The sequence below is a fragment of the Ixodes scapularis genome, unplaced genomic scaffold (genome assembly GCF_016920785.2).
Source record: "Ixodes scapularis isolate PalLabHiFi unplaced genomic scaffold, ASM1692078v2 PGA_scaffold9__187_contigs__length_104089568, whole genome shotgun sequence".
Classification (NCBI taxonomy): domain Eukaryota; kingdom Metazoa; phylum Arthropoda; class Arachnida; order Ixodida; family Ixodidae; genus Ixodes; species Ixodes scapularis.
The window spans coordinates 42,357,238-42,384,072 of record NW_024609884.1 but is presented as its reverse complement, the minus strand read 5'-3'; the positions used below and the strand labels follow the sequence as shown (position 1 = coordinate 42,384,072).

Here is a 26,835-nt window from a genome sequence, read left to right as displayed (position 1 = left end):
GAGAGTATGGGCCCCATCACAACCGCATCGCTTTCACTGGTGACCACAGCTGTGTGCGTGACTGCTGTGCGCAAGCTTTCATAGTTCATTTGCAGCATGCATGCGACACCATTAACATTGCCCGTCTTAGCAGCCTATATGAGCTCGTTCTGAGCACGACTGAAGCAGGCGATGGAGCAGACAATGTCACGGACAATGTAGCAGACGATGGTACTCATCCAGGCTAGCTAGGGGGCGCTGAGGGGATCTACTAGTGATGATGTTTGTAGGAGGAAATGCACAGGCCTTGTCTTCTAGGAGGTATTGGTCAAGGACAGTATGTATGTATGTATGTGCAGTTCCAAGAAAAAGACAAGACGATAAATGTAGATAGAAAAAGATGAAACAGAAAAGGAAATAAACCTCCATTCCTAGCGTGCGAGTTAATAGAAACCTTAATTAAACCTGTCCTGAAAAAGAACTGCTAGAAGTATGCTCTGAAATTTTTGAAGCCATACCAGACAGAAACTACAAGCCATATGTAGAATTACATTCAACAGGAGCAAATGGAAACCCTAGGGAGCCTTAATGTGCACTTCACACATGAAGCTCCCTGGGAAACCCTGCTCGTGGCACATTTCTATGGGCTTGTACACACTTTTCCACTAGTTTTAAGTGACGAGTCTTCTTTAGGTTGCATTACATATATTCTATACCCTCGGTTTGCATAAAAATGCCCAAGTACTTATAGAGTACTATTCCTGGCAGACAATAAACCTTGGCCCATAAAATAAACCCGTTACTATGAGTGCAAGTGTTGCAACATCCCAACTTGTTTTATCGCAGGGCTTCTTAGGAAATAAATTCATCCCACGAAACTTGTTACCATTGGGATCTGCAGACATGTTTCTGCATTCCTATGTATAAAGCGAACTAAAAATACTTTGCTCAGATGAGGTCAACCATATCAAGACACATCATTGACGAAAGAAAAAGCCTTTAACATCCTTCTTAAAGGGGTACTCCGGCCTTTTTTATGGTGCCTGATTTGCCCCAAGATTGTCTGAACATGCCAACTTTGAACCTTTGAACTAGTACCCCATTTATTAGGCCAAAATATATATATATATATTTTGCTAGTTTATTAAATTTTATATTTGGTCCACCTTTTTTTTTAAAGCTAAAATCACTACTGGCAACAATGAAAAAGTAACAACAGTAGCAAGCAGGGGTTCTCTCTGGGCAGTAGAATTTGCTCCCAAACGATTAAAAGAAGTTTGATGATGTCAAATTAATGCCTGGGAATCTCACTCCAGCACTCGCACAGCAGCATGAAACAAATATACAGCATAGAGGCTTATAGACCTTTTGCTCAACCTGCAAGCCTGCCTGCCAGTGACATCACGGAAGTGAAAAGCACGGGTATATGAGAAAGTTTGTTTTGGCATCACCTTCATTTGGCGATTTCACACTAACTATTCTGGATGCAAAGTCACTAAATAACATGCTGGAAAGGGTAAAGGCCAGGCATTCGGAAAATATAGCTAGCTTGAAATCAGCAAGTGCACCTTTTAAGATTGGTGGGCAATCTGGAGTTAGCAACAAAATGAAGTTTTAAACGACACATTTTACTTCTGCAATGCAAGTAAAATTGGCCCAATACCTGGTCTTTCAAATATTGCGACTAGAGAAGATAGCAACGAAGGATCAACTGTGTTCAAATAGAATGAAGCACTATGATGTTAAGTGCTCTCCCAAACGGGCATACTATCCCCAAAAAATACACCGACGCGTGCCATTGATTTTGAATTTGAAACCACTGCAATACAAACATTTTCACTGCACACAAGAGTGATCATATCACCAAGTTTACTGCACAGCATACAGCTAGGCAGCCTGTACACTAGGCAATGAAAATGTAAAGATAAAAATCAATGCCCGCCCCGTTTACTGCGGTCATCATGTCGTCATGACGCCTGCTCCTATGCATTCCGCAGGAAGCAAGCATGCATAAATTAGGCTCACGCAGCAAGGCGAGTGTTCTGGAAAAAGGGGGAAGCAGCAACAGTGCTGACTCATAAGCTGCTCGTGTTCTGGAGGGCACTGCTAAGGAAAGCCAAGTGTCCCTTTGGACACTTGTTGGCATAGTGGCCCTTTTCTCCACATTTGTAGCAGGTGACCTGGTCCAGCGGTCTAAAACCTCGCTGCGAGCCCGAGGTGTTCATGGTGGCTCCTTCGTCGTGCTGGTCTCGTCTGCCGCCGTAGTGGTGGTGGAAGTGCATACGTGAATGTTCTTCCTTCAGCTCGGCCGGCATCTGGTGGCAGGCGATCGCCTTGTGGCCGGCTTCTCCGCAGTAATGGCACACAATGGCCGCCCGCTTGGCCTGCTGAGCTGCATCTTGAACGGGGAGGTCGAACTTGGGGTGCATAAACTTGCACTCGGGTCCTTCGGGGCAGAAGCCGCACAGATAGTTGAGGCACATAACGCGCCGGGTGTGACGGTGGCGGCAGTTGGGACCGTGCCGGCAGAACCCGCGATCGTACCATGGACAATCTTTGATCTTTGCCTCTGGATCAATGTGGAGGAATGGGCAATCTTTGTTGCTGCACGCGTTGAAGCGCGAGTAGAAGTAACATTCGGGCATTTTCGTCATATCAAACTCGTGCAGAAATTCACACTGGTCGCCTTTCTTGCACAGGCCGCGAAGCCAGTGCTTGCACACGACTGTTCGGTCACCCTTTACGTGCCTGAAGGGGCATGCGGACGCTTTACTGCAGTTTCCCTGAACGTAAAAGCAGCACACGGCCGCGCCCGACTTGTCCATACCAGGGAACGGCAGAGGTAACGCACCAAGCTGCTGTTCCAGGGCGATCTCCACCTCGAAGACTACGTTCCCCACTTTGGCCACGATCTCCTCCATCCTTACGACAGGTTACGGTCTACCCGAAGTCACAACGACTACTGCACAGCAGCAGATGAGCCGAAAAGGGGCGTAGAGTTTTGTAATAACGCCACGATTTTGAGACAAAGACAGGAACAACAGAAATGTCGTGCCGCGAAATCGAACTTCATAACGCCATTTTGCGGAAACGGAACCGGCTCGCCGACAAGCCGGTGCCTGTCGGTGGCTGAAATGCAAATAACGTATATATTCCTAGATATTTAATGTCTAATTACAACATACTGTTGTACGAAACACGTTATTAATAGTAGGAAAGTATAATTTTCTTGATAAATTTGCGATGCGAAGCTACTTTGGCTTGGCTTCGGCTTCAGCCATCTGCACCTGGCGGCAGGTTTCTGAACAAAAAGTCCGAACGAGTGCCAACCGTGCCAACTGCCAGGTGGCGAAGTCAGTCGAGTTGCCGGTTAACCATCAATGTGTTTTTCTTAACTGACTGCAAGTTTACGTATTTTTGAAATTTTCGTCGTCCCGTTTGTTATCGTGTGGGCAAAGGACTTCAACACGTTACAGACATGGCGGTAATGTGAAGCGTTTGAAATTCTGGACGGTCGTGGGCTATGTCGCGTGTCTATTGCCCTTACATATGCACTGCATTCTGATGTTACACCGTTTTATATGTTTGACGAAAAGTATCCGACAGAGCCGCATGTTCTCTGCCGCGTGCATGCTAGCGTTACACTGAATGATAACGTCCTGGTGTATATAGTTCTTCGAGACACAGCAAACGTCCAAATATGTTATTAGCGTATTCCTTGGATTTTCCTTTCGGCGAAACTTGTATGTTTCAGTCTATTCATTGGTCAGTCGGTTCTTTATTGATCTGTTTCTGTAAGCATTTTTTTTTTTTTTAAATAATGTTAAAGGTGTCGCGACACGTTTTTTTCCGAAATTTTGAGCTATATGTCTATTTAAAATTCCTGACCTTTATTACATATAATTTCGTTCGTTTGATCGTCCGGATTAATTTTTTAGCGTAAAAAAAGATGATATCAGTTTTCCGGGGAGCTTTCCTCTCAGTTCTACAAAAATATGTCACAGTATGTAACCAATGTGGAGCGCACGCTCTTCTGCTTCTTGCACAAGGGTTATGCTGTCAAAAGGCCAAACTCTTATTGGCTGATTGAAAAAGAATAGTGGGTAGATTTCAAGGCATCCAGCATTGAGGTCTACCCACTATCTTTCCAATCAAAGCCAATCAGAACACGGCGTCGTTCTGTCGTCACCGCAACCCCTGCGCAAGAAGCAGATGACTTGCTCTGAATACATACCTTCCACGTAATGTCAGCCCGCTCCTCTTTCTGGTGGCCAGAAGCGCCTCGTTAATTCTCAACTTTCAACTGGATGATCGTCGTAGCACAGCAATAAGAGGTTGGGTCTGCGACGCTTAATTAATTCAAATTTTCTGAAGTATGAGCGACGTAAAAACCTTACCTCTTTTTCCTCGTTGGGAAGGTGTAGGCAAGCAACTTAATTCTGAAGCCTATAATCCAGGAGCTAGGGATCACAATTCCCTAACTGTGGTACCACCATCGCTGAAAGTTGTGAATGTTCTGGTGGCCAGAACTGTCCTGTTAATGCAGTGGAAGCTACCCTCTCACGCACCCTTTCTCCCATTATGTCTGACCAAGTGGTGTCAGTGCAAGCTATGTATAGGAAATTTTTGTTGTCTGCAAGATGGCGACATAGACCTGACATGATGGCCGAAGCCAGAACGTCAGAAATTGCTCCAACAGCAGTGCCACAAGATGTCACACACGCAAGTCAATAGTTGACATCTGGTGTCTAATATTATACCCAGATATTTGTAAGATGGCCGACTTCATTGAGCTGTAGCGTCGCCTATTACACCGTGGTTGGCTTTTAGATTTCGAGCCGTACGCCGGCACCATATGTTGTTTGTGCTACCGTATGTCGTGCTACAAAGGAGAGTTTGAGGGAATCGCTTGCAACTCTGATCAGTTGAGCCGCGTCCCAATACGGTCGTCAAATAACGAGCCGCAAATAGACTCTCACTTCGACCAGAAAATTTCTGATGTGCTCACAGGAAAATGACAAGAAGGCTGGAAACAGAAGTGAAATTGATTGCCTTTGCAAGGTTGAGGAGCAGCAAGTCAAGTTACCACTGAGGAAGATTGTGATAAAAGAAAATGAATGGAAAACTCGCAATCATAAACCCGGTCTTTGGAAAACTATGTCCTAGGAATACACTCTTGAAAATACCCAAAGTGGATGTGCTGATAGTTGGGAGGTCGAGTACATGCTTGACCTCTCCACTGCCGTCCTTGGTACTAATTATGTGAAGCTCTGGGTTCGAATCCTCCTGGGATTATAAATTTTTATTGCTTCACTTTATGTCTTATTAATTCTAACCCACAATCAGGTTCCACAACCGCTTTCCACAATGAATTCAAGCCGTGGCGGGACGAGCAGCATGGCTGTGATGGTCACGAAATGACAAGACCCGGATGTATTTGAAACCGAAACAATGTTGCAATCACATGATGTAGTGGTGTACAACTAATATAAGAATGCCAATAAATAACTCAGTTTATTATTTGAAGATTAAATTAAGCTGAAAATCTGTTCAACCTTTTTACATACCTCTTTTTTATTGCTCATGCTGCTGTAGGGTGTGGCATCATTGTTTTGGACAGTCTAACAAGAAACAATTTTCAAACGCGGTTGATAAAATGCAGATGCAATATTTTGCCGTAATACTTAGGAATCAACATCTTTATGGTTTAATGAATATGATAAAATTAAGATCTGGCGGTTTCATTTTCCTCATGCATAGGTATAGCATGATATCAGCAGTCTTGAGTAAAGTATATCTAAAAAGAGGAATCAACATCTTTATGGTTTAATGAATATGATAAAATTAAGATCTGGCACTTTCATTTTCTTCATGCACAGGTATAGCATGATATCAGCAGTCTTGGGTAAAGTATATCTAAAAAGTACTTGAAGTACAAAGTAAATTAGAAGTTACTACATACTTCAAGTAAAGTAGTAAGAACACCGGCGTAATGTACTTGAAGTGAAGTACTATAAGTGGAATGTACTTTCAAAGTAAAGTACAACTACTTTTTAACAAACTTTCATTGCTATAGTTCGCTATAACAATGCTATTCACATTTGCTATAGTTTTTTTTTTTTTTTGCTGGTATGCATTGCCTTAGGGGCAATCGGGGGTGCATTAAATGGCAGCGAATTTTGGGATAAAGTCAAGTGACTCTCCGACTTCTGAATTCGGTGCCGCTTGTATGGCTTGCACCTAAGGGTATTAAACATACCAGGAGAGAGCGTGACGTCAGCCCCGTAGCTTAGGGTGACCACCCTCCTGCTAGCGCAATGCTGGACACAAAGGGGGTGGGGACAGGGGGGTAGGGTAATTTTCTTAACACGCACACCACGAACCGAGGCTCTGTCAACACATTTAATATCCTGTGCTGTTTATACATCTGCTAACTGTATTACAGCAATTAAACTGAAATAATTTTCAGTCCCAGTGACATACCTTTTTATGCTTAATGTGTTCTTAAATGTGTCGAAGTTGAAAACATAAAAACTGACTCTAGCAGAACTCGGTGCATGAAATGGAAATGAGAAACAGTAAATCTTTATTGTCAACACTTACTTTTATCAACATCGTCCTACACAGATTTTTAACGTAATGTAATTCTTTTTCGACTGTTGTAATGTTGCAGGCTTTATGCCTTGTCGGGCTGTCTTCACTAAAAACACAAATCAACAGCAATCATTTCACATTGACGCAGCGATTTGAAAATAATGATAATATTTTATATTTAAACCTTTGACGATCAATTTTCTCTTACAATATTTTGCCACCAAGGGGAGAGGCACAACAAAGCATGCGCGCCGAATCTCCTCCAAGAACGTTGGTCGCTTCCGCAATGCTTGGATAGAAAATGGCGTACCATTGTGATTCACACCATTACCAGTGACCTCTGCGCTTCCCCATGCCCCGTTGTTCGGCAGCATCATGAGTTGCAGAGTGAATCTTACTGCAGTATGATATGCGGGAAATTTTGAAGATTTGGGAATATCTTGCGGGACGCGGGACAGGAGCCCTCAATGCGGGACAGTCCCGCAAGTCACGGGACGGGTGGTCACCCTACCGTAACTTCTGCAAAGAATCCTCATGGAGGGGTGTCCTCTCCGAATATTTTTAACCTCCTCGATAGCTCTGACCGAGCGAAAAGCAGCGAGATTTCGAAATGCTGCAGGAAAGCCGTTTCCAGTACAAACCGAGCTATGCGTCGTCTGCTCGCATTTCTGGTGAGAGTAGAATATCCGTCCCAGTATTTCTTCAGAGTTGACAAAGCATAATTTTTTGTACAAATTTAACAACACCAAATTTGCGGAATGTACTTAGAAGTCGGGAGTTGTACTTCCCTCAGAAGGAAACAGAAAAAATACTTTAAGTACAAGTACATACTCGGAGAATGTATTTCAAGTAAAGCGCAAGTTTTCTAAACTTACTTTAAGTACAATTTACTTAAAGTGCTTCCCATCACTGGATATCAGCGGTGTTTAGTCGGCATCCTAAATACAAATGTTGACTGTTGCCAGGTACGTACACGTAGCCAGGGGGGGGGGGGGGGGGCCCCAAAACCTTCCATTTTGCTGGGGCCTCCTCTCTCCCCTCCTCCTTATGCAGCATTTTGTCATAGGCAACCCCCCCCCCCCCCCCCCCCCCCCCCCAAAAAAAAAAAAAATCCTGGCTACGTGCCTGATGTACGCGTCAGAGGGCTAGTTCTAACTTCAATTTCCTACAATCAAATCAAACCATTTACCTTGAACTACAATCAGAGCTAGATACATTTTTTGTTGTTTCTGCATGGAATCTGTTAAAGGAGCAGTGTCACAATTTTGTACTTTCACTAAATACATCTTAGAATTAATCTTCAATCTTTATAACTTACAAAGCACTCATTAGTTTTTCTCTCCATGCAGTGGCAGCATCAGAAAAAAAATTAGAGAAAGAGGAGCAGCGTACACCTTAAAAGGGCCACTGAAAACAAAAAAGTTTTTTTTTTTTTTACACAGTCTGGTTGGGACACGCGTGTCAAAAAATTAATTTTATGTGCAAAAAAATTTTTTAAAACAATATTGATAGATATTGATGGCGCGAGACGCGATTTAGTTGGTATTCGCCTCGTTTCCACTTGTTTTCTCTCTTGGAATTTTGGGCGCGTGGAGGAGAGGGGGATCGACTTGGCCATCGCATTGAGGTGGAGAAAGTGTATGACCATCTCGTTGAGGTGGAAAGAGTATCACCATTTGTGTCATCATAGACTTTGTGTGCAGAATTTAAAATAAATCTAGCACTGTCAATATTGCTCTAATAATTATTTTTTTTTGTTTGTGTAAAATTAATTTTTTGACACACGTTAGTTGTCAAGTTAGGCAATTTTAGGTAAAACCCTATTTTACCGAAGTACATACGGTCTATGGATGGAAATATTAGGGTTAAACTCAATTTTCTCCAAATTGAGGAATCCATGCTATAACCTTAGCTAACAGCAGTACTGTTTAGAACCGGTGGAACAGTGGGCTACAATTTATAAAAAAATTCTGAAACTGGCACTGCCAAACAATAGATAGCTATGAAAGCATGAGGTTTAGTATTGTTTGATTTTCACAATGTACATGAATCTTGTCTAAACCTTTTTTTACCTGGAATTGACAAAATTGCCAAACTAGGACATGCTGTAAGGATACTTAAAGGGACCATAAAGGCAATTTGTAAGTTTTATTTGACGATTGAGATGTGCTTCAGGCACGTCTCAGACCCTGTTGACTAAGTTCTATCCCGAACAGACCTTTGGGTGCTGCACCATTCAATGAAACAGGTGTGGTAATAATCGCGTTGGGATCGGTGCCTGACACACTGCGAGACGGTGGGAGAAGCGTGAACTAAAGTGCGCTGTGTGACGTCTAAGCACGACGACAACGGGCTCTTCGTCAGGCAATTAGTGCAAACGAACGACGTGCCTTTGGCGTTGCGTTGGCGAGTCGGGCAGAGAGCGGAGCCTGCTCTGAGGCGGCGACCGAGGAGTTGGTGGCAAGTTTGGGGCATTTTGTAAAGCGCCAATCCAGAGTTTTGCGTCCTGAGAAGCATCTCCCGTTCCGTTGGCGTGACATTGCTGAACGGGAGCTCAAACTCGTTTGTGAGCGCTGCGTTGTCTTCCATTTGTTCTACGTTGATGAGTCCGACAACAAATAGTATGGCCGCTGCTTTACAGACTGCCGTGCACTACAGCCGACCGTGGGAACTGCTCTGAGCGTTCACTAAATCCTACTGAAAACCAATGGTGCTCCTTGACGTCACTTCCCTTTCTTGAGGCGAAAAAAAAAAAAAATTCGAACATTTGTTTTGATTTAGCAAATTTATTTGCAGGCACAGAAATTAGAGTTCTAAAAAAACCTGTGTGGCATGCTAGGACCCCAATTCGTCCGAAAACACCTTTTAAAATATTTTGAAATTGTTTTCATGGGGACCATGAAGGCAATTTCAAGAGGACTTAGAGGGACCCTAAAAAGCCAGCAATTTGGCGAGCATTAGCTAGTGACCTAATCATTGTGGACTCAAGTAGTCATAGCATGGACAACTGTGGCCTTCCTCAAGGGAAGCATTTTGAATCTAATTCGCAAGCCCTGGGTATTGTGCCCAACCTGCACCCGTGGCACGGGGGGGTGGCCGAGTGTGTTAGCGTGCCACAGCTCTGAGCATGTTAAGTGCATGCTCGCGCTGCAGAACCCAGGCATCCGGGGTTCAATCCCTTCTCCTGCCCACTTTGCTCTGAATGAGCATCATACTGGTGTCCTTTCGTGTGTCACTACTGCATGATGCGCATTAAAGACCCCAGGCTAGTGATCATGCTGTACTAGCTAAATGTCTCATCCACAGCAAAGCCATTAAACTCGCCTCGGGGCAGCAGACAGCTCTTCCCTGTAAAAATTTTCAAGCAACAAATTACCTACTTACACCCATGGCACACCATATTCACATTTAATTAGCTATTCAGAAAATTTTACTTTCTGTAATAAGGCCCGCATCGGTCGGTTTCATTGCGGATGATTGGTGTTGGTGATTTGGCTGGTTGGTACACCACAATATAACAAACAGTGCATGAAACACGGCCAGCACTGTAGTTAGTTTGTCTTCTAATTTTTGTCGGTGTTTTATGCACTGTTCATTAATATTATTCCAGATATCCTCAGGTTACCCACGGTGTGCAGGGTACTAACTCCGGATCACTTTTTATTACTTCTCTGCTTTGCTCATGTGCGAGGAGTGTGCGTTGTCCATGTAACAACCAATAGGGGCGGAGAGAGTGAAACTGGGGAATGGCATGCTGCCATACCGTAATCTGAAGGAATGTGTCTGGAACGGTGAAGAAAATATACTATTTTGAGAGATGGTTTTTATGCTCTATTTCGGGATATGGGCGACATTTTGTGGGAAGTTTTCTTGAGCAATCTAGAGATGCTTTTTCCTGTTTTGAAAAGAAATGCAAACTCCACTATTGCCATTTGCGCATATAGTGCAGTTAGTTTCTTGTGTTCATTATCTCTGTCACATATTCTATTCCAGCCACAAAAAGGAAAGCAGGGAACCAAGGGTCAAAAACAAATTGTTGAGGAAAACAAGAACACAATGAAGTTTTACAGCATCATTTCAGTTGCAGCAGTGGTAAGTTTCTTGCGCAACAAAAAAATTAATTCTCTAGTCTACATACAGTGTTTTGTGAATGTGAAAAAAATTATTTCATGGTTTTTTAACAATAAATTGTGTCTGTGCAAACATTCTGGCAACATTTACCAGACCCACTTTGATTCCCGATGCAGCCACATTTTGTGAGGGGTCAGGTGTGGTGACTTAACCAAATGCTTCTGTGTTGCAACAACCAAGAGGTACTTGCTTTGTAGTCTTGCATGAATGAATCGGAGTATCCAGAGTACACTACAGTATAGATTAGGAAGAGTGCTCTAAGAGGACTGCTCTTCCTTCTCCATTAGTTTAGCTATACAGAGGGCCATCATGACACTCCAGTTTTTTTTTTTTTTTACTTCCTTTCAGGCTGAAGGAGCTCTTTTGTAAAACCACTTTACTGATTTTTCTTAAACATTTTTTTCATCTTTGTAAAATAAAAGTTATGGAGATGTAGCGTCATGAACAGCATTGTTGGTGTCGTTCGATTTATGATTTATCTTGTGGTTATGCTCAAGTCGTAGCTGATTTTGTAGAGGCATAGAGTAAACCCTCATAATGTAGCCAATGGGACTGCAAAAAATTTGATAAAAGTGGGAGAGCCATAAAACATTGGCTCACCTCATCCAAGGCACTTAAAGGGTTAAAACAAATATGCACTCAAACAAACCTTGGTGATGAGCAACTTTGAATATCTTTACTGTAATGTAAAAAAATGAAAAAAAAAAATAAATAAATAAAGAGGTCGAATTTGCTATAACCTTTTCCGGGCATCAATAATGCCTCCTCAAATTTTTTCATGCATCGTATAACTCACCGCCACTGCATTCGACTTTGTTCTGAAGCTGCCGTCGGATGTTTCGCATCTCTGCAGTTGTTGTTATTTCTCGAGGTTCCTTGTCCGACATCTCATCATCTTCACCTTTGCCGCTTACAAGATCTACAATCTCGGCATCCGTGGGAAAAGCAACAATGGAAATATCCCCATTGACATGTGCTAAGGAATCGAAGTATCCTCAGGTGCTTCGCCAATGCTTTCGTGCATATTCCTGTAAAAATAGTTGCATCTCCGAAAATCATCCGCTGGCTTTTTAAGCATGGGCGCGAGAAAGTCCGGCTTGTGCAAGAGGGCCATCTTTTATCTTTAATCATATGCGCACTTTCTGTTGCTTGAGAGACTTTTCTCGAACCCATCCAGTATGTCTGGCTTGTTTTGTTCTGCAAGATGGTCGATTGTGTTGATTCCAGGATTGCTGGAATGTCAAATTCCTTTGTGAAAATGGGGAGAAAATGGGGGGGAAAAGAAAAGCGGTGCTCCGCAATCGCCCTTTGGCTCGTCGCTCTTTTTTTGCTGTCTGCGGCTTGCTTTTGTGGAGGACACAAAGAGAACACACAAGTCTGCCGTGTGCCTCCCTGTAGGCTTGCATGCCTTCAGCAGCTCGGCCGTCGTAATAATTGTCGTCAGCCACTTGTACACTTTGAATATTCTGTCTCAAAATATATGCATTTCAGTTGAGCCCACATTGAACTTCAAGTAAAGCAACGAGTCAAATCAAATGATTTCATTCTAATGAGGAACTACTCTAATTGCATAAGCTAAATTTTCACGCCATAAAAAATCTCAACAGAACATGTCATTTATCCATTGTATGTTGAAGGCATCCGCTGTGGATACTTCAATTCTTTTTAGGCTGGTAATTAAATATATGCCTGTTAGAAATGTGCAATTTTTGACAATGTAATTTTCATGCGCTAAAATCCGAACCTTTTTGAGAAGGGTACAAATGTGACGGAAGTAGGTTGGCCATACCTGTCTTGCCTTTTATTCAAATAAGCACAGGTTCATGGTCCTTCCTCTGCATTCCTATTTTCATTACTGCTCCTCTTTTAACATGACATTTGTTTGATGTTTCAGGGGACGCATGTGGCAACACACTTAATATTTTGGAGGGATCTGATGACACTATCCTACCTGGTAAGTTGGCAAACACTTTTCAGAAATATTCGGTATGTATTTTCTTCAACTCCTGCCACCTGTAGTTACACCAAAAATAAACCCAGAAATCATGGAATCCTAGTTATTATTAACTTGATGCTAAGATATTTGTACAATGTTTTCATTTGTTTTATTTCAATTGAAGTGAATGAAAACATACATTTGATTTGTAGCTTCGGTTCTCGAGAACATATAATTATTTTGAACTGGTGAAAGCAGTGCATGATATGATCATAGCAGGACCCGTACAGAATGTGTACTTTATATAATATGAAATTGTATTGGGTTTGCCCCAGTTCTGGAGTTTGTGCTGGTGCAAGCAACATTTTCAGAACAATACATCAATTTGACAAGTGTGCAGGAGTGTCGAGGCAGGCACCATTTAGACTTGCAATCGAGTATGCATTGTGCACATTTGTGTAACACTCGATTTAAGAGCGAGCGCACTAACCTGGGAAAACCAAGAAATCCTTGTCTGTCTGTAGCTTGTCTGAAATCCGAACCTGTAATGGTTCAACCGTTGCCTTGACCCGTGTTTGGAAAAAGATCTCACCAATGGCGATGACTTGTGACGAATTCAAAATCGCAGAACACTGGCTTCAGTGTGGGCTGCACTTAGAGGCTTGAATTTACTGTGGAAAAGCTCATATAGAGCTGAAGGAATCAGCCTCGTGATATAACTTTTTGCTATCAAAATTAGTCCCAGTTGAAGCCTCGTATTTTATCACCTTCCTGTCAATCACAATTTTTGCTTTGCAGTATGTTAGGTCACTGCAAACCTAGCGCATTACATTGGGATCTTCTAAGATATTAGTGTGCCAATATCTTTCATGCACATGCATTTATGCATCACATTGGTTTCCATGAACTTAGTTGATTCATTGCATTCTATTTCCATCTGAGAGTTCACATACTGTAAATGACAAAATTTTTGCGAGGACCTAATTTTTCGCGAATCGCCTACGATTCGCGAAAAATACGTCCTGCGAACAATTCGGGCAATTTGTGAACGCTACGGAAGCTACACTCGATTCGCAAAAATTAGAACCCGCGAATAATCTCAAATTTTCAACTTTGGCCTGATTCCATGGCGACCTCAGAGTCTATGATACTGCAGTTTCTTCGCTGTTCCAGCATTTGACGACGTGACGCTGTAAGACTAAAGAAATGGCTAGCCCTATGGACCTTATCACTAAATGTCTACACATCCGGGCATTTCAATGGATTCGGCGAAGCAAAAGAGGGAGAGGGCACACGCCCAATCCCGATAGCTGATGACAAATAGGCCGTTATCAGCCTATTGTGTTCTACTGTATTGTTTCAGTAAATGATCAGCTAGCACATCTTTGTAGGTTACTTAAATAGCAATGGTGTCCACCGGCTGTACTACCCTCAACCACTGCACCTGTTGCAGCAGCAGTAAATAGAATTCTGATGGTACAGTTCTGAGTTGAAAAAAAGCCTTGCTTAGTTTCTGTGAGATGTCATTCAGAGATAGCATTTTTCGTACTCCGGGTTTAGAAATAATAAAATCCTGCACAGTTTTCCTTACATGTTCCCAGCCATAGGTCATAAAATTTCGTTAGTTAAGGGGAGACACTGCCCAGAAAAAAAAATTTCTGCAAAAAAAGTTGATTTTGAAAAATGACATATTTACATCCACCAACATCTACAGAGTATTCCTAAAAAGATTAATTAATTTTCACTGCATATTTAATTTTTTATAAATTATTCTCTGTCCACCAAAGCTAAAGGAAAGGTAGGGTTTGGAGAACTTTGAACACATTTTTCTCCATTCCACTTTTTGGTATAAATTCCATTTTAGTCAATCTATCGTTTGATAATGGCAAAACAGGGAAGGCTCACTCTTCCCTTTTCCTGACTGAAATTTAATAAGGACTGCGGCTATGGAACGTTTTTGCACTTAACGAATGTCTTTTATAAAAAAATGTTGACATTTTGTCGAAGACACAGAAGACCAAAAAGTTGACCAATTTTGCAGAAGAGAAAATTTATAGAAATAAATTACTTCTTAGAAAAAACGTTCCATAGCCGCACCCTCTAGGCATTCTGCCACATATCTAGCGAATAAAAATCTTGAATATTGTGATAGTTTTCTGACGATAGATTAACTAAACAATGTAGGCGTGTTGCTGATGGAAGCTACTCTAATTTCCTTCTCATTTAACCGACAGACCTGAAATTTTGTTATACACCCTCTAGCATGACCACCAGCCTACCCTGTAAATTTCATTAATTTTAAGACAGGGGTTCAAAAGTTGACTCCCCTAGGGGGTGTGTCCCCTTAAGGAAGTGTCGTTACATCAAAGTTAGGTGCTTTACTTTTATTTTTTAAAATAACGATAAATAATTCTTCTACTAGACATGCTGGTCGTGCACCCATGTCGTTACGTTTTCGGCGGCGAGTTGAAGTGCGTTCTGTATCTACTATACTCAGTTTCATGATAACTTGCAAACTATGGAAGCTAGGGTCCCGCGACCCATTAAGAGCGTTGGAGCGAGGCACGTGACCCGACGTCGTGGGAGCATTTGTGTCTCCACCCCAAATGCGAGGCACGAGACGCAGAGTAACCGGCTGTCATCTGCTAGCCAGGAGTCGTTTGCTTTGAAACCAACCAACTTTGGATGAACGTCCACCGCAGCAACATGTCCATCTGCTAGAATAGCGAGCAGTGCGGGAACAGTACATGAGACAAGCATATGCTCAATTTAGCCGCAAATCTGTGACGGGTGCTAATGCCAGGGCACAGTGCGATGTTTTGAGCGGAATTGGCAGATTACAAGAACTCGAATCACAGGCAATCGCCAAAAATTTTGGGGGGGTGTCAGTGTCCCTTTAAACCGTATTTGCACGCCAGAAGGATGTTCAATACTGCCTGGTCTGCAGAGCAGACGACTTGCCGGGGTGTGAGGAGAGAGGGTATTTCCCCCTTGCCACTCTCTCTTGTAAAAGAGTTGTGAGCCAGTCATACCTGCAGGCTGTAAACAAGAAAAAAAAAAAAAAGATAAGTTCTTTGGATTACTACTTTTCCTCCTACGGGCTCACCTAGCATAAGGTTCCTGCCTTAACCAGCTCACCGACTTTGCCTTTGGCGGGTTGGCTGCGATTCGTGGGACTGTTTTTCTTATTCGAGAGACTCTTTAACTCTGTTTTGCAGCTTTTTTAATTGTGTTCTACCTGCATTAGAAGCTTTCCGCTAGGTTCATTGGTCACTTTTCTATCGGTGCGCAGGTGGTACTGTTGCTGACGGTGCTAATTTATGGAGGATGCATCCAGGCCATGCGGTACATGGCAAGAGCTTCATACACGGAGAGTGGGCAACTTCGAGACGGGGGCATTGACCTGAACATGGTTGCAGGCCTTGCCGAGTAAGTATTGCTCGATCATGTAAGATGTTGGTTCTAGTACACTTTAATTGTGTTTGACACTTGCCAGCGAATATATGAACGCACTAAGCAGACATGCAAAGGCACACACACAAAAGAACAAAGGACAGCTGCCGACAGCGAGGGTGGGGAGGAAGACTGAGACGTTTAATTTCGGCCTTTTCTGCAATCTTCACCAGCCACAGTCGCACCACGGCACGGTCCGGGCTGTGGAACTCGCACCAAGAAACATCGGGGTCTAGGGACAGGCAGGGGATTGTCGGGCTGCTTCTTCTGTTTCGGCTCGTCACAGCATCTGGCCAGGGGCTGAGTGACAGGGCCATGGGCTGGTGCTCGGTGCGCTGCTGTGTATGACTGCCTCAACAAGACGGAAGTGCTGATTGGGAACGCAACAAAACAACACACAACAACAACAAAAAAAAAAAAAAAAAAAAAAAAGCACCTGTCAAAACAACGTGTCTAAACAGCACGGCGTCTAAACAGCACGGCGTCAAAACAGCACGGTGTCAAAACAGCAGAGCGACAGAAGAGCATGTGTTAAAACAGCACGCAATAAAACGGCCCAGCAAGAAAACGGCACACACGTAAATGCATGCTGTTTTTTTTTTTTTTGCTGTAAAACACATTAAATACTTATACTGCTAGCGTGTTCAGCAGAACATGTGTATTGCCGTTACATCTTATTATGTACCGTTATATGACTTTATATTATTATCTGCACCATTATGTTTATTACATTCTTTTAAAAGTATGTAATATAAAACCTTCCCACCGCAAGCCAATGAAGCTCGATTTCTTGCCGTCTTTGGAAGATGGATTGATTGTTATTCCGGCAACGTTTTATATTCATACAAATGAGGCGCTACATTTACCCAAAGGAAGAATGGAAATCACAGTTGACGAGTTTAGTGGAACTGCTAAAGAAATAGTTTATTTGACGTACACTCTCGTTTCACATATAGCTTACATGCAGTAAAAAAAGTGACAGCCCAAAAGAGTGTCAATGAAGTGCTGTGTGTCATACTGGGACAGGACGTTCCGTGAATAGTGTACAGTTAAAAAAAAAAAAAAAAAATGTAGCGTGTGTATGTTTACACAGCCTGAATTTAGTCTGCCTCAACGGGCGACTTGTCTCTCAGCCATAGATGAGAAATTTAGCCAGTCCAGTACAACCGCTAGGCTTGGGTCTTTAACATGCATCATGCAGTAATGATACGCGACCGCACGCCGGTACAATGCTCATCCAGATCGAAACGGGCAGGGGTGAGGATTGAACCCAGGATCCCTGGGTTCTGCAGTGCAAGCTTTCGCCCCGCGTGCTCAGAGCTGGTGCGTGCTAGCCCACTCGGCCACAATAGAGTAGTGTATAGTCGATAGTAGATGTACGGTGCTATTTTAAATTTTCCATCTGCAAACCAATGGGGGCTGTTTTTCAGGGTTAAGAGATTCGCTCTTGTGCCCAGCATGATCAAACAGTCTGGGTCGTCAGGTCCCCGATCAAAAAAGAGAAACTGCTGGCCATCTGCAAGTCGCAAGTCGCATGGACAGTGGTGTAATTATGATGTCGCTCGATCTGCGTTGCGCTGTTGAGAGTGCTTTCGTCCGTCAACGTTGTCTTTGGAGTGCCCTCGTGATGGCTGGCACGGTTGGCAGTGCAAACCTCCGAAAATCTGAGAACTGGGATTCAGTACAAGCATTCAACTGTTTCAAATGCTTATTTGACTATGCATGTGACATGCAGTCTTTATAAAATTGACTGATTATTTGAAATAATTATTAGCAACATGATGTTGGGGAGCAGACAGGTTAGCCCACAATGTGTTTCACCTGACAGAGTTCTAGTACCTCTCCACGATTACTGTTCTGGCAGTATTCCTAGGGGCGGCACATTTCATCTTCCTGTGTGGATCACAGAAGCTAATATACATTTTACCATTTTAGGCAGATGGCTTATGTGGTCCCCTGCTACCTAGAGAAAGGAAATAAAACGATATCAATGCATATTTGCCATGCATGGCACATAGGAAATCTTGTATAATTTAGAAAGATATTTAATAATTTCTATCTAAGCGTCGTTGGGCATATTGTGAATATGATAAATCTAGGTCATTTGGCCATTTTCGTATAACGGAAAGTATTCAAGGCGTGTAAAAATTTGCTGCTCCAATACACAAGACTCGTCAAACTTTTTATGACTCAGAATAAATAAAATACTAATTCAGAACAAGCGTGCTCTCATTTTGATTGAAGCTATGCAACAGTAAAACTCCTTCAGCATACACGCTTAATTGTTTGCAGCATATGTTTAATAATATTAATAATAATAATAGCAACAATGATAAGACTAATATTAGTAATAAAAACCATACCTTATTGACCATTGAAGTGGTTGCCATTTCTGCTGCTGATCCTAGGCACCCGGTGACGTAACACCTCCATAATATGCGGTCGCGAATTCTTTGTGTGACATGGTATGAATACCATTGGTAAATTAACTTCTCGGACCCCTTCCGAGTTTGCACGATAGACGCCATGAGGCACGGCATTGCCGCTGGAACTGTCATGCAAACTTCCCGTCTGCTACAGGTTTTCCTGGCTGCTGCCCTTGCGGTGGCTCTACCCGCCAGCTCGCCACTCTACGACCACCGTGGAGACACAACCACCTGGATTCACCCGCCGCCAGTCCGAGTCGCTTCCGATCAGCCACTACCCTGCTCGCATTTCCTTCAGCTGACCCTGGCTCCCAACCACCTTAGGATCTGGCAACCGGGGACATCATGTGATCCACGTGAAGAGGGTCTACAAAAGCCCGCCCGATCTGCCTCCCAGTTGGGGCACGACATTGCCGCTGGAACTGTCATGCAAACTTCCCGTCTGCTACAGGTTTTCCTGGCTGCTGCCCTTGCGGTGGCTCTACCCGCCAGCTCGCCACTCTACGACCACCGTGGAGACACAACCACCTGGATTCACCCGCTGCCAGTCCGAGTGGCTTCCGATCAGCCACTACCCTGCCCGCATTTCCTTCAGCTGACCCTGGCTCCCAACCACCTTAGGATCTGGCAACCGGGGACGTCATGTGATCCACGTGAAGAGGGTCTACAAAAGCCCGCCGGATCCGCCTCCCAGTTGGGGCACGACATTGCCGCTGGAACTGTCATGCAAACTTCCCGTCTGCTACAGGTTAGTTATCTTAGCAACGCTGCTAACGCTCGTAACGGTTTTTGCTGTTTTATGGTGATGTCGTGCCCCTACGACTTGTCAGTGTACCGTAATAATATTTTGAGATGTTTATTCAATTGCGCATACCACGCAATGATCTCCCATCTTTTGCTTTTAATCTCGGGAGATATTGAGACTAACCCTGGCCCTAACTCTTCCGTAAACAATACCATTCTGGAAACGCTGACGCGTCTTGAAGCAGGCCAAGCAGGTATGCTTGCTGCGATTACATCTTTGCAATGTGATTAGCTAGCGGCCGATGACAGGGCCATACTTCTTAACAATAGGATTACTAACATTGAGCATGACATCATGGCATTGAAGAGTGCATCAGCTCAGCCACAATCACCTAACATCCCTCTGAATACTATCCCATCGGAGCTTTCTAAATTAAAAGCGAGGTGCGACGACGCCGAGAACCGTCTCCGTCGATCAAACCTACTTTTTTTTGGTATACAGGATTCCGAGAATGAAACGTGGGCGAAGTCCGAAGAAGTTGTTATTAATTTCTGCTTACATAAATTGGGCATCGAGCTGGATCCTTCCAACCTTGAAAGGTCCCATCGCTTAGGACGCTTCACTGAAAACAAATCCCGCCCTATAATTGTCAAGTTGCTACGTTTTAAAGATAAAGAATCAATCTTGGCGGCCGGTCACAAACTAAAAAATACTACTTTCGCCGTCCATAAAGACTTTTCTGAATCAGTTCGCCGAGTGCGTGGCAAATTATACCAGTTTGCAGAGCCGCAAAACGTGCCCTTTAAAATCCGCTTTGATAAACTTCACATACATAACAAGCGTTACATTTACGATCCGATTAGTGACTGCATAAAGGAGCTTGAAGCATAACTAAATGGGAATAAAAAAAACCGCCTCCCGACACCAAGCAACTGTCGGATCAAAACTAAAAAATCGCAGTCTCATGTTGTTACTTTTACAAATGTTCGTAGTTTCCTGCCTAAGAAAGATGAAATATGCAGTCTTCTCGACGACTGCAACTCCGACATAGCTATATTTATGGAAACTTGGTTAAAACCGGACGTTAACGACGATGAGCTTTTTTATTCAAACATGAACTTTTCTGTATATCGTTGCGATCGGCCTCGGCAGAGTGGTGGTGGCGTCCTTGTGGCCATAAAAAAAGAAATGCCTTCATTTTACGTTCAACTGTCCTGCGATCTCGAGCTATGTTGTGTTTGTCTTTCATCGCAGTTTAGCAAAACGCTTCTTGCAGTGTGCTATAGGCCCCCAGGTTTTGACTGTTCTTTTGTTAATAAACTACATACTGCCCTAAACGAAATCACAATACGATTTCCCAAAGCAAATCTTTTACTGTTCGGTGATTTCAACTTCCCTGAAATCAACTGGCAGTTACTCACATATACGTCACGTGATTCCAAGCACTTTCTTGACGTTTGCATGTTGTTCAATCTTAGTCAAATGATCGACAAGCCTACCCGTGATGATAATATCCTTGATTTAGTCCTTGTATCATCGCCCGATCTTGTGCAGTCTACTATTTACATGCCTGGTCTTAGCGGCCATAGAATAATGAATATATTGATCACACTGCCTGTTCTAGTTAAATCGCCCATGTCTAAAGTCATACGCGATTTTAATAAAGCTGATTACGCTGGTATTAATGCTAAGCTCACCATCTTTTTTGACGCCTTTCTATCTTCCTTTTCGTCGCGGTCCGTAGAGGACAATTGGTTGTTATTTAAGCAAAAGGTTACTGACCTGATCAACTTACATGTTCCCTTGCTGCGGATTCGTGGAGATGTTGGGCAACCATGGTACAATAAAAAGCTGAAATCAGTTGATAACAAAAAGAAGCGCTTTTCCGAAAAGCGAAGGCTAGTGGTTCTCCTTCTGTGTGGAATAAGTATTTTCAGTGCCTAAAAGAGTACACTGCGTTAATTAAAACTTTCAAGAAGAAGTATTTTCATCAGGACTTGCCCAACATTCTTCAAACCAACCCTACTAAATTTTGGAAAACGATTACACCCAATCCTAGTATGCAGTCCATTGAGCTAGTCGACAAGGGCGGTGTCGTGCCCGGCGAACTTGCCCCGTCAGTAATGAATGATTACTTTTCTTCCATCTTCACAACGGAGCCACCAGAAAATATTCCTTCCCTCCCTCTACTTCCGTTTTCCCAAATGCCTCCGATCACTGTCACTGCATCTGGAATTTCTAATCTTATAGATAAACTGAAGGTATCTTCTGCCCCGAGACCTGATACAATTTGCTCGAAAATACTGAAGAACACGAGAGACATCTCCTGCTTATTTCTTCAGCTAATTTTTAACCAGTCATTGTCAGATGGCTGCGTTCCAACGGACTGGAAGATTGGCCGGGTCATTCCTGTCTTCAAAAGCGGTGTTCGATCCCTTCCTGATAACTATCGTCCCATATCGCTCACATGCATTGCATCGAAGCTTTTAGAGCATATCATCCTCTCTAACGTTATGAATCACCTAACCTGTAATAACTTTTTTTTCCAAAACCAGCATGGTTTTCGCCAGGTTTATTCCTGCGACATGGCCCAACTTTTTTAATTTTCTCACGACCTGCACACTAACCTTGACTCGCTCTCTCAAACGGATGCCATCTTCATAGACTTTTCCAAAGCTTTCGATCGGGTTCCTCACCTGCGCCTACTTGCAAAACTATCGCGACTCAATATTGATCCCTTAATCGTATCTTGGATTTGCAGCTTTCTCTCATCCAGAGTCCAATATACAGTCGTCAACACTTTAGAATCAAACCTTACCGATGTTTTGTCTGGGGTCTACAAGGCAGTGTCCTAGGTCCGCTTCTTTTCTTGATCTTTATTAACGACCTTCCAAATTCTATCACCTCTAACATACATTTATTTGCTCATGATTGTGTCATTTATCGCCAAATAAATTGCTCCTCCGATCACCTTCTTCTTCAGAAAGACCTCGATAATATAACCAAATGGTGTGATCAATGGCTAATGTTACTAAACCACTCTAAATGTAAGTTTGTCTGTTTTTCTCGAAAACATTCCCCATCTCTTTTCAAATATTCTCTAGGCTCATCAACAATTGAGTGTGTTCGGTCGTACAAATACCTTGGCGTTCATTTTTCTTCCCGTATGTCTTGGACCCTCCACATTGACTCCATACATGCCGAAGCTTCCAGAACGCTTGGTTACACTCGACGTTGTCTGCACTCAGCCCCTCCAGCTTTGCGCCAGCTGGCCTATGAAACTTCTGTGCATCCGAAGATTGAGTATGCTGCTGCCATTTGGTCCCCACACCAAATTTACCTCACTAACACCTTAGAATCTATTCAAAATTGTGCTGCCCGATTCATTCTTTCTAATTATGAGCGCACTGCCAGTGTGTCGGCCATGAAGGCTTCCTTATGCCTCCCCACCCTCATTTCTCACCGAAGAATATCACACATCTGTCTTTTCCAGAAGATTTTTTATTACCACCCTCTGCTCAGACAGTCTCTACTGTTAGAACCGCATCGTTCATCCCGACGACTTTTTAACTCCCTTAGTGTACCATGGTTCCACTGTCACCTTTAACAGCTCATTTCTTCCCCTTGCCATAATAGAGTGGAACAATCTACCGGACCATGTAGTGCTCTTCAGTGACCCCGACCTCTTCAGACATGCTGTATCGTCTATATTTAATATGTAATCAGTGCGATGCTCCTACCTATGGCCAGTGCTCAGCCATATCTCGTTTCTATGTTTTGTTTTTTGTTTTTATTGCATAAAAGTTCTACTTGTGTGCTTCTTTGTATTGCCCCCCCTTATGTAATGCCCCTGGCAGGGCCTTTAAGGGATAATAAATGAAATGAAATGAGGGAAGACCGGCACTGCACTAAGACATATGCTTAAGGCGGGCTTGTATAGTCACCAGGCTGAAGTCAACCTGGATATGAGGTACAGTGCAACACTTCAATAGAAACTTTAATTTAATGAGGGGGGTGGGGGGGCTAACTTTAGTGTGTGGTGTTTGGTGTAAAAATAATGGTGTACTTAAGTTTCAACCTCTATTCAAAAGCACATCTGCGTGTCTCCACGGATGTCGACCTTTGGTTCGTTGCATCTCTCTTGTCTGGTGTACGCCAGATCTGTAACCACACTTTTTTTTTTTGGCAGTGACAAGGACGCTTTTGTTTTTCTGAAGTCACGGAGAAACATTTTTAAGGACATTCTTTTCTTTTGAAAAGAATGGCTTTCTAAAGGTTTGTTCACACACTTGCGTTTGACTATACTCTGTTTTATGATAACTTGGTGAACTGTGGAGGCTGCGGTTCCCGTGACCCAATAAGAGCGCCGCGGAGCAAGGCACGTGACAACACTCCATGGTCCAGGTTACCGAGGCCTCGTTACTGCCACAGCACCAGTGCCGTCCGCGACAAAAGTTGGTTCTAGTTGTGTTGCAGTAAGACTCTCCTGACCGGTGCACTACACGACATGGAAGAAAGACGAAGACATGTTAATTTTTATGGGTACTTAATAGGGATCAACTCTTTTCCGGGCAAAACATAGCTTTTGAACGATGTTTGAATGATCGCAGCTGTGTAATCCACTGCTTTCGCCCAAAACATCGCACTGGGCCCTGGCATTAGCACCCGCCACAGATATACATGTAAACTGAGGGTAGGGTTCTCTCATGAACTGTTCCCAAAGAGCTCGCTACTCTAGTAGCGGCAATTTCATGCTGGGTGAATGTTCATCCGAAGTTGGTTGGTTTCGCAGCAGACAACTCTTGACCAGCAGACGACAGACGGTTCCTCAGGGCCTCACATTTGGCGCAGTGACACGAACGCTCCCGTGACGTAGTGTCACATGCCTTGCTCCAACGCTCTTATTGGGTCGTGGGAGTCGTAGCCTCCACAGTTCGCCAAGTTATCATGAAATGGAGTATACAACCAACTGAGACGAAACCGCTTTTTAGGCCTCTTGCAAGGGCTTACAACCAGATGCGCTGCTGCGGAGCTGGTCGTAAGCCATCGCAAGGGGCTTAAAAACCGGTCATTCTCAGTTGGTTGTAGTCAAACGCAAGTGTGTCAATGAGCCTCGAGACAAAAAAATTGAACCCTGCAAAAACATGGCGTAAAAGGAAAAAAAAGAAAAAAACAAATTTTAGATGACTTGTTTGCGAACACCGCCGGTGACCCAATTTCGAACAGAAAAAAAGATACTTGTCCAGTTTAATTGATGAGATAAGGACGAAGTACCGGTAGAAAGGAAATTTTCGGGAAGCATAGGGTCAAACATTCTGTGTTCTAATGTAATGTCTGCCCCGGTTGCAAAAAACAAAAACAAAAAATATAGACACTGCAAGCAAACAAACTAAACCAGTAGACAGTCATTCCTCTGCCTGCCACTAAACTGTTCATTGGAGCTTGCTTCCAGCATCGACCATGAGGAATATCTGTGTCTGGCTTAGTGATGAAAGAAAAGAACGAGAACATGCACACCAACAATGGACCTTTTGCAGAAATATGGGCCTGAAGGTACTTGGTTCGAAAACGAGCACTCTAAAGGCTGCAAACACGTCGGCTATGACCTGCTCATCTCAGTAGTTGTGTGACCGTCGGATAGAAAGCGCTGATGCACACGATGCCGTTAAGTTGCTTTGGTTGCTTTAAATTTCAACATACACGCAGCTGTGTTGCCTTTTTATGTTGTTTTTGCTTAATTTTGTGATACAAATGTACCCCTTGTAGCCCACAGTTAATGAAACAGTGGTGCTGAGCCACTTTAAGAACCTCCGAACAACTTTCATGTATGACTGATTAAGTTCATTATTATAATTGGATTACCGTAAAATACCGGGCAAGCGCCCACTCAAACTTTGGGGATAATCACAAAAAAATGGGGGATGGGTGCTTGTCCGGTCATAAATCTTACATATAAATGTACTGTGTGTATTTTCCCAGATCTTACAGATTTGGGAATGGGCACTTAATGTGGAATGGGGTGGATGTGCGGTATTCTACGGTAGTTTTGGAGTCAAAACATTGAACAAATGCACAGGGAGGGTTAGCATCATCTACAATCGTACACGATGACACTGCAAAAAAAAAAGAAGTCAAAGGACACCTATGCACTTCTTATGAGTTGTGAATGCAAAAGCATGAATGTTGTTCTTCCACTCCCTTAGTTTGTCTGCAACGTAGTGGCGTGGACGACCACCCTGTGCTACTGCCTGGCCGACGGCCGAGCGCGCACTCTCGTGAAGTGGCCGCGCCGCACTAAGCTCGGTCGTGCGGCCTCTCTGGAGTTTGCCCGGAAAGGCTGTGTGGCTGGACCGCTGCGTGCGCTGTGCCACCATGGAGAGGGCTTCTCTGGTGGTATTTTTTTAACTACGCCGCGCGAGAGCCAATGGGAGCCTCATTCCTTGACAATGCACGCCAGCCAGTGGGAGCCTATCCATCAGATTGCGGCTTCACTTTGCTCCATTAGGACAGGGGAGTTTAGGTGCCATTTGGCGCGGCTTCAATGCTGATGACGGTCGGTTCGCTTCATGGGACCAGTTAATGCTTTCGCATTAAAACGAAGAGACTAATGCATTGCAATGTATAGCATAGAAGCAAGTCGAGAACCTGAATAACAATATGCTGAATCGCGGAGAACTGATGAACTTGCAAGTTTATTGCTTACTGTTCGGTTATTGTGTACATGCAATTTTTGTGAACAGCGCAGACTGGCAACCTTCCTATAATGATGCAGAGAATCAATTAAAAAAGTAATAATTTCTCAACATTTTTGTTTAATGAAGTTAAGTACTTGTGAATTATATTTATAGTTGTATCTAAGCCAAATCAGGCATTTATTTAATTATCAGCCCTCTAAAGTACTTGTTATAGCATTTCAGAATATTGGCTTTAGGAAATAATCTATTTTTGATATAAACATTTGATTACATTGTGCTCAAGGTATGACAAAAGTGACAGGCCCGTCAAATTAAGCACGGCTTTCGTAAAATTTGCCCAATAAAATTAAAGGGGACAAGAAAAGAGACCTCGGAAAGTAAAGTCGAATGGATACTTCATAGACATGTGTAGAGATTTTTTTTTTCTTTGAACAAATGCGCTTTGTAGATTTCGGCGTCGCCAGTTATTGAAAGCGAATCAGTATTTGCCATCGACAACGCTGCATTCAGGTGATTTTCATGCAGACGGTTCTTTTCAGCGTTGCATATTGCGAGCCACAAGCACACTCAAGTTGTCTGTGACAGCTTTTACGCGGAGAGACCTAACCCTTGTACATATTTAAATAAATTCAATTTAACTGGTTATCTTAAGAAAATCATTAAAGCACCTGGAAGGTTGCAGACATGTGACCGAGCACAATATACAGCTTTTTGGTATTCATAAATAAACCAACGGAGTGAATGTTTGTATCACAAAAACGATTCTGAATGTCGAACACATGTATATAGGTGCGAGATATTATGTACAAACAAATTGCCTGATGTTGACGTACCATTATGCCCAGCATTAGATAAAATGTGCATTAAACGATCGTT

At 43.2% G+C, this 26,835-nt stretch overlaps 2 protein-coding genes across 2 annotated transcripts in view; one reads left to right on the top strand and one right to left on the bottom strand.

The window, feature by feature from the left end:
• Positions 1-1,772: 1,772 nt before the first annotated feature.
• Positions 1,773-3,065, bottom strand: LOC8036848 (cleavage and polyadenylation specificity factor subunit 4). The gene has a single exon (XM_002412025.5). It carries the CDS (start codon positions 2,898-2,900, stop codon positions 2,055-2,057), a length of 846 nt encoding a protein of 281 aa, XP_002412070.1. The 5' UTR covers positions 2,901-3,065; the 3' UTR covers positions 1,773-2,054.
• Positions 3,066-3,274: 209 nt separating this feature from the next.
• LOC8036835 (transmembrane protein 208) overlaps positions 3,275-26,835 on the top strand; it is a 47,876-nt gene continuing 24,315 nt past the window's right edge. Inside the window, exons 1-4 of the mRNA XM_002412026.4 lie at positions 3,275-3,463; positions 10,567-10,665; positions 12,599-12,658; positions 15,933-16,069. Of these exons, the coding sequence (XP_002412071.2) occupies positions 3,458-3,463; positions 10,567-10,665; positions 12,599-12,658; positions 15,933-16,069 (302 nt within the window). The 5' untranslated portion in view covers positions 3,275-3,457. The remainder of the gene's footprint in view (positions 3,464-10,566; positions 10,666-12,598; positions 12,659-15,932; positions 16,070-26,835) is intronic.

What these genes read in the sequence shown, in the direction of transcription:
- LOC8036848 (XM_002412025.5), bottom strand. Translation starts at nt 2,900, where the DNA reads ATGGAGGAGATCGTGGCCAAAGTGGGGAACGTAGTCTTCGAGGTGGAG.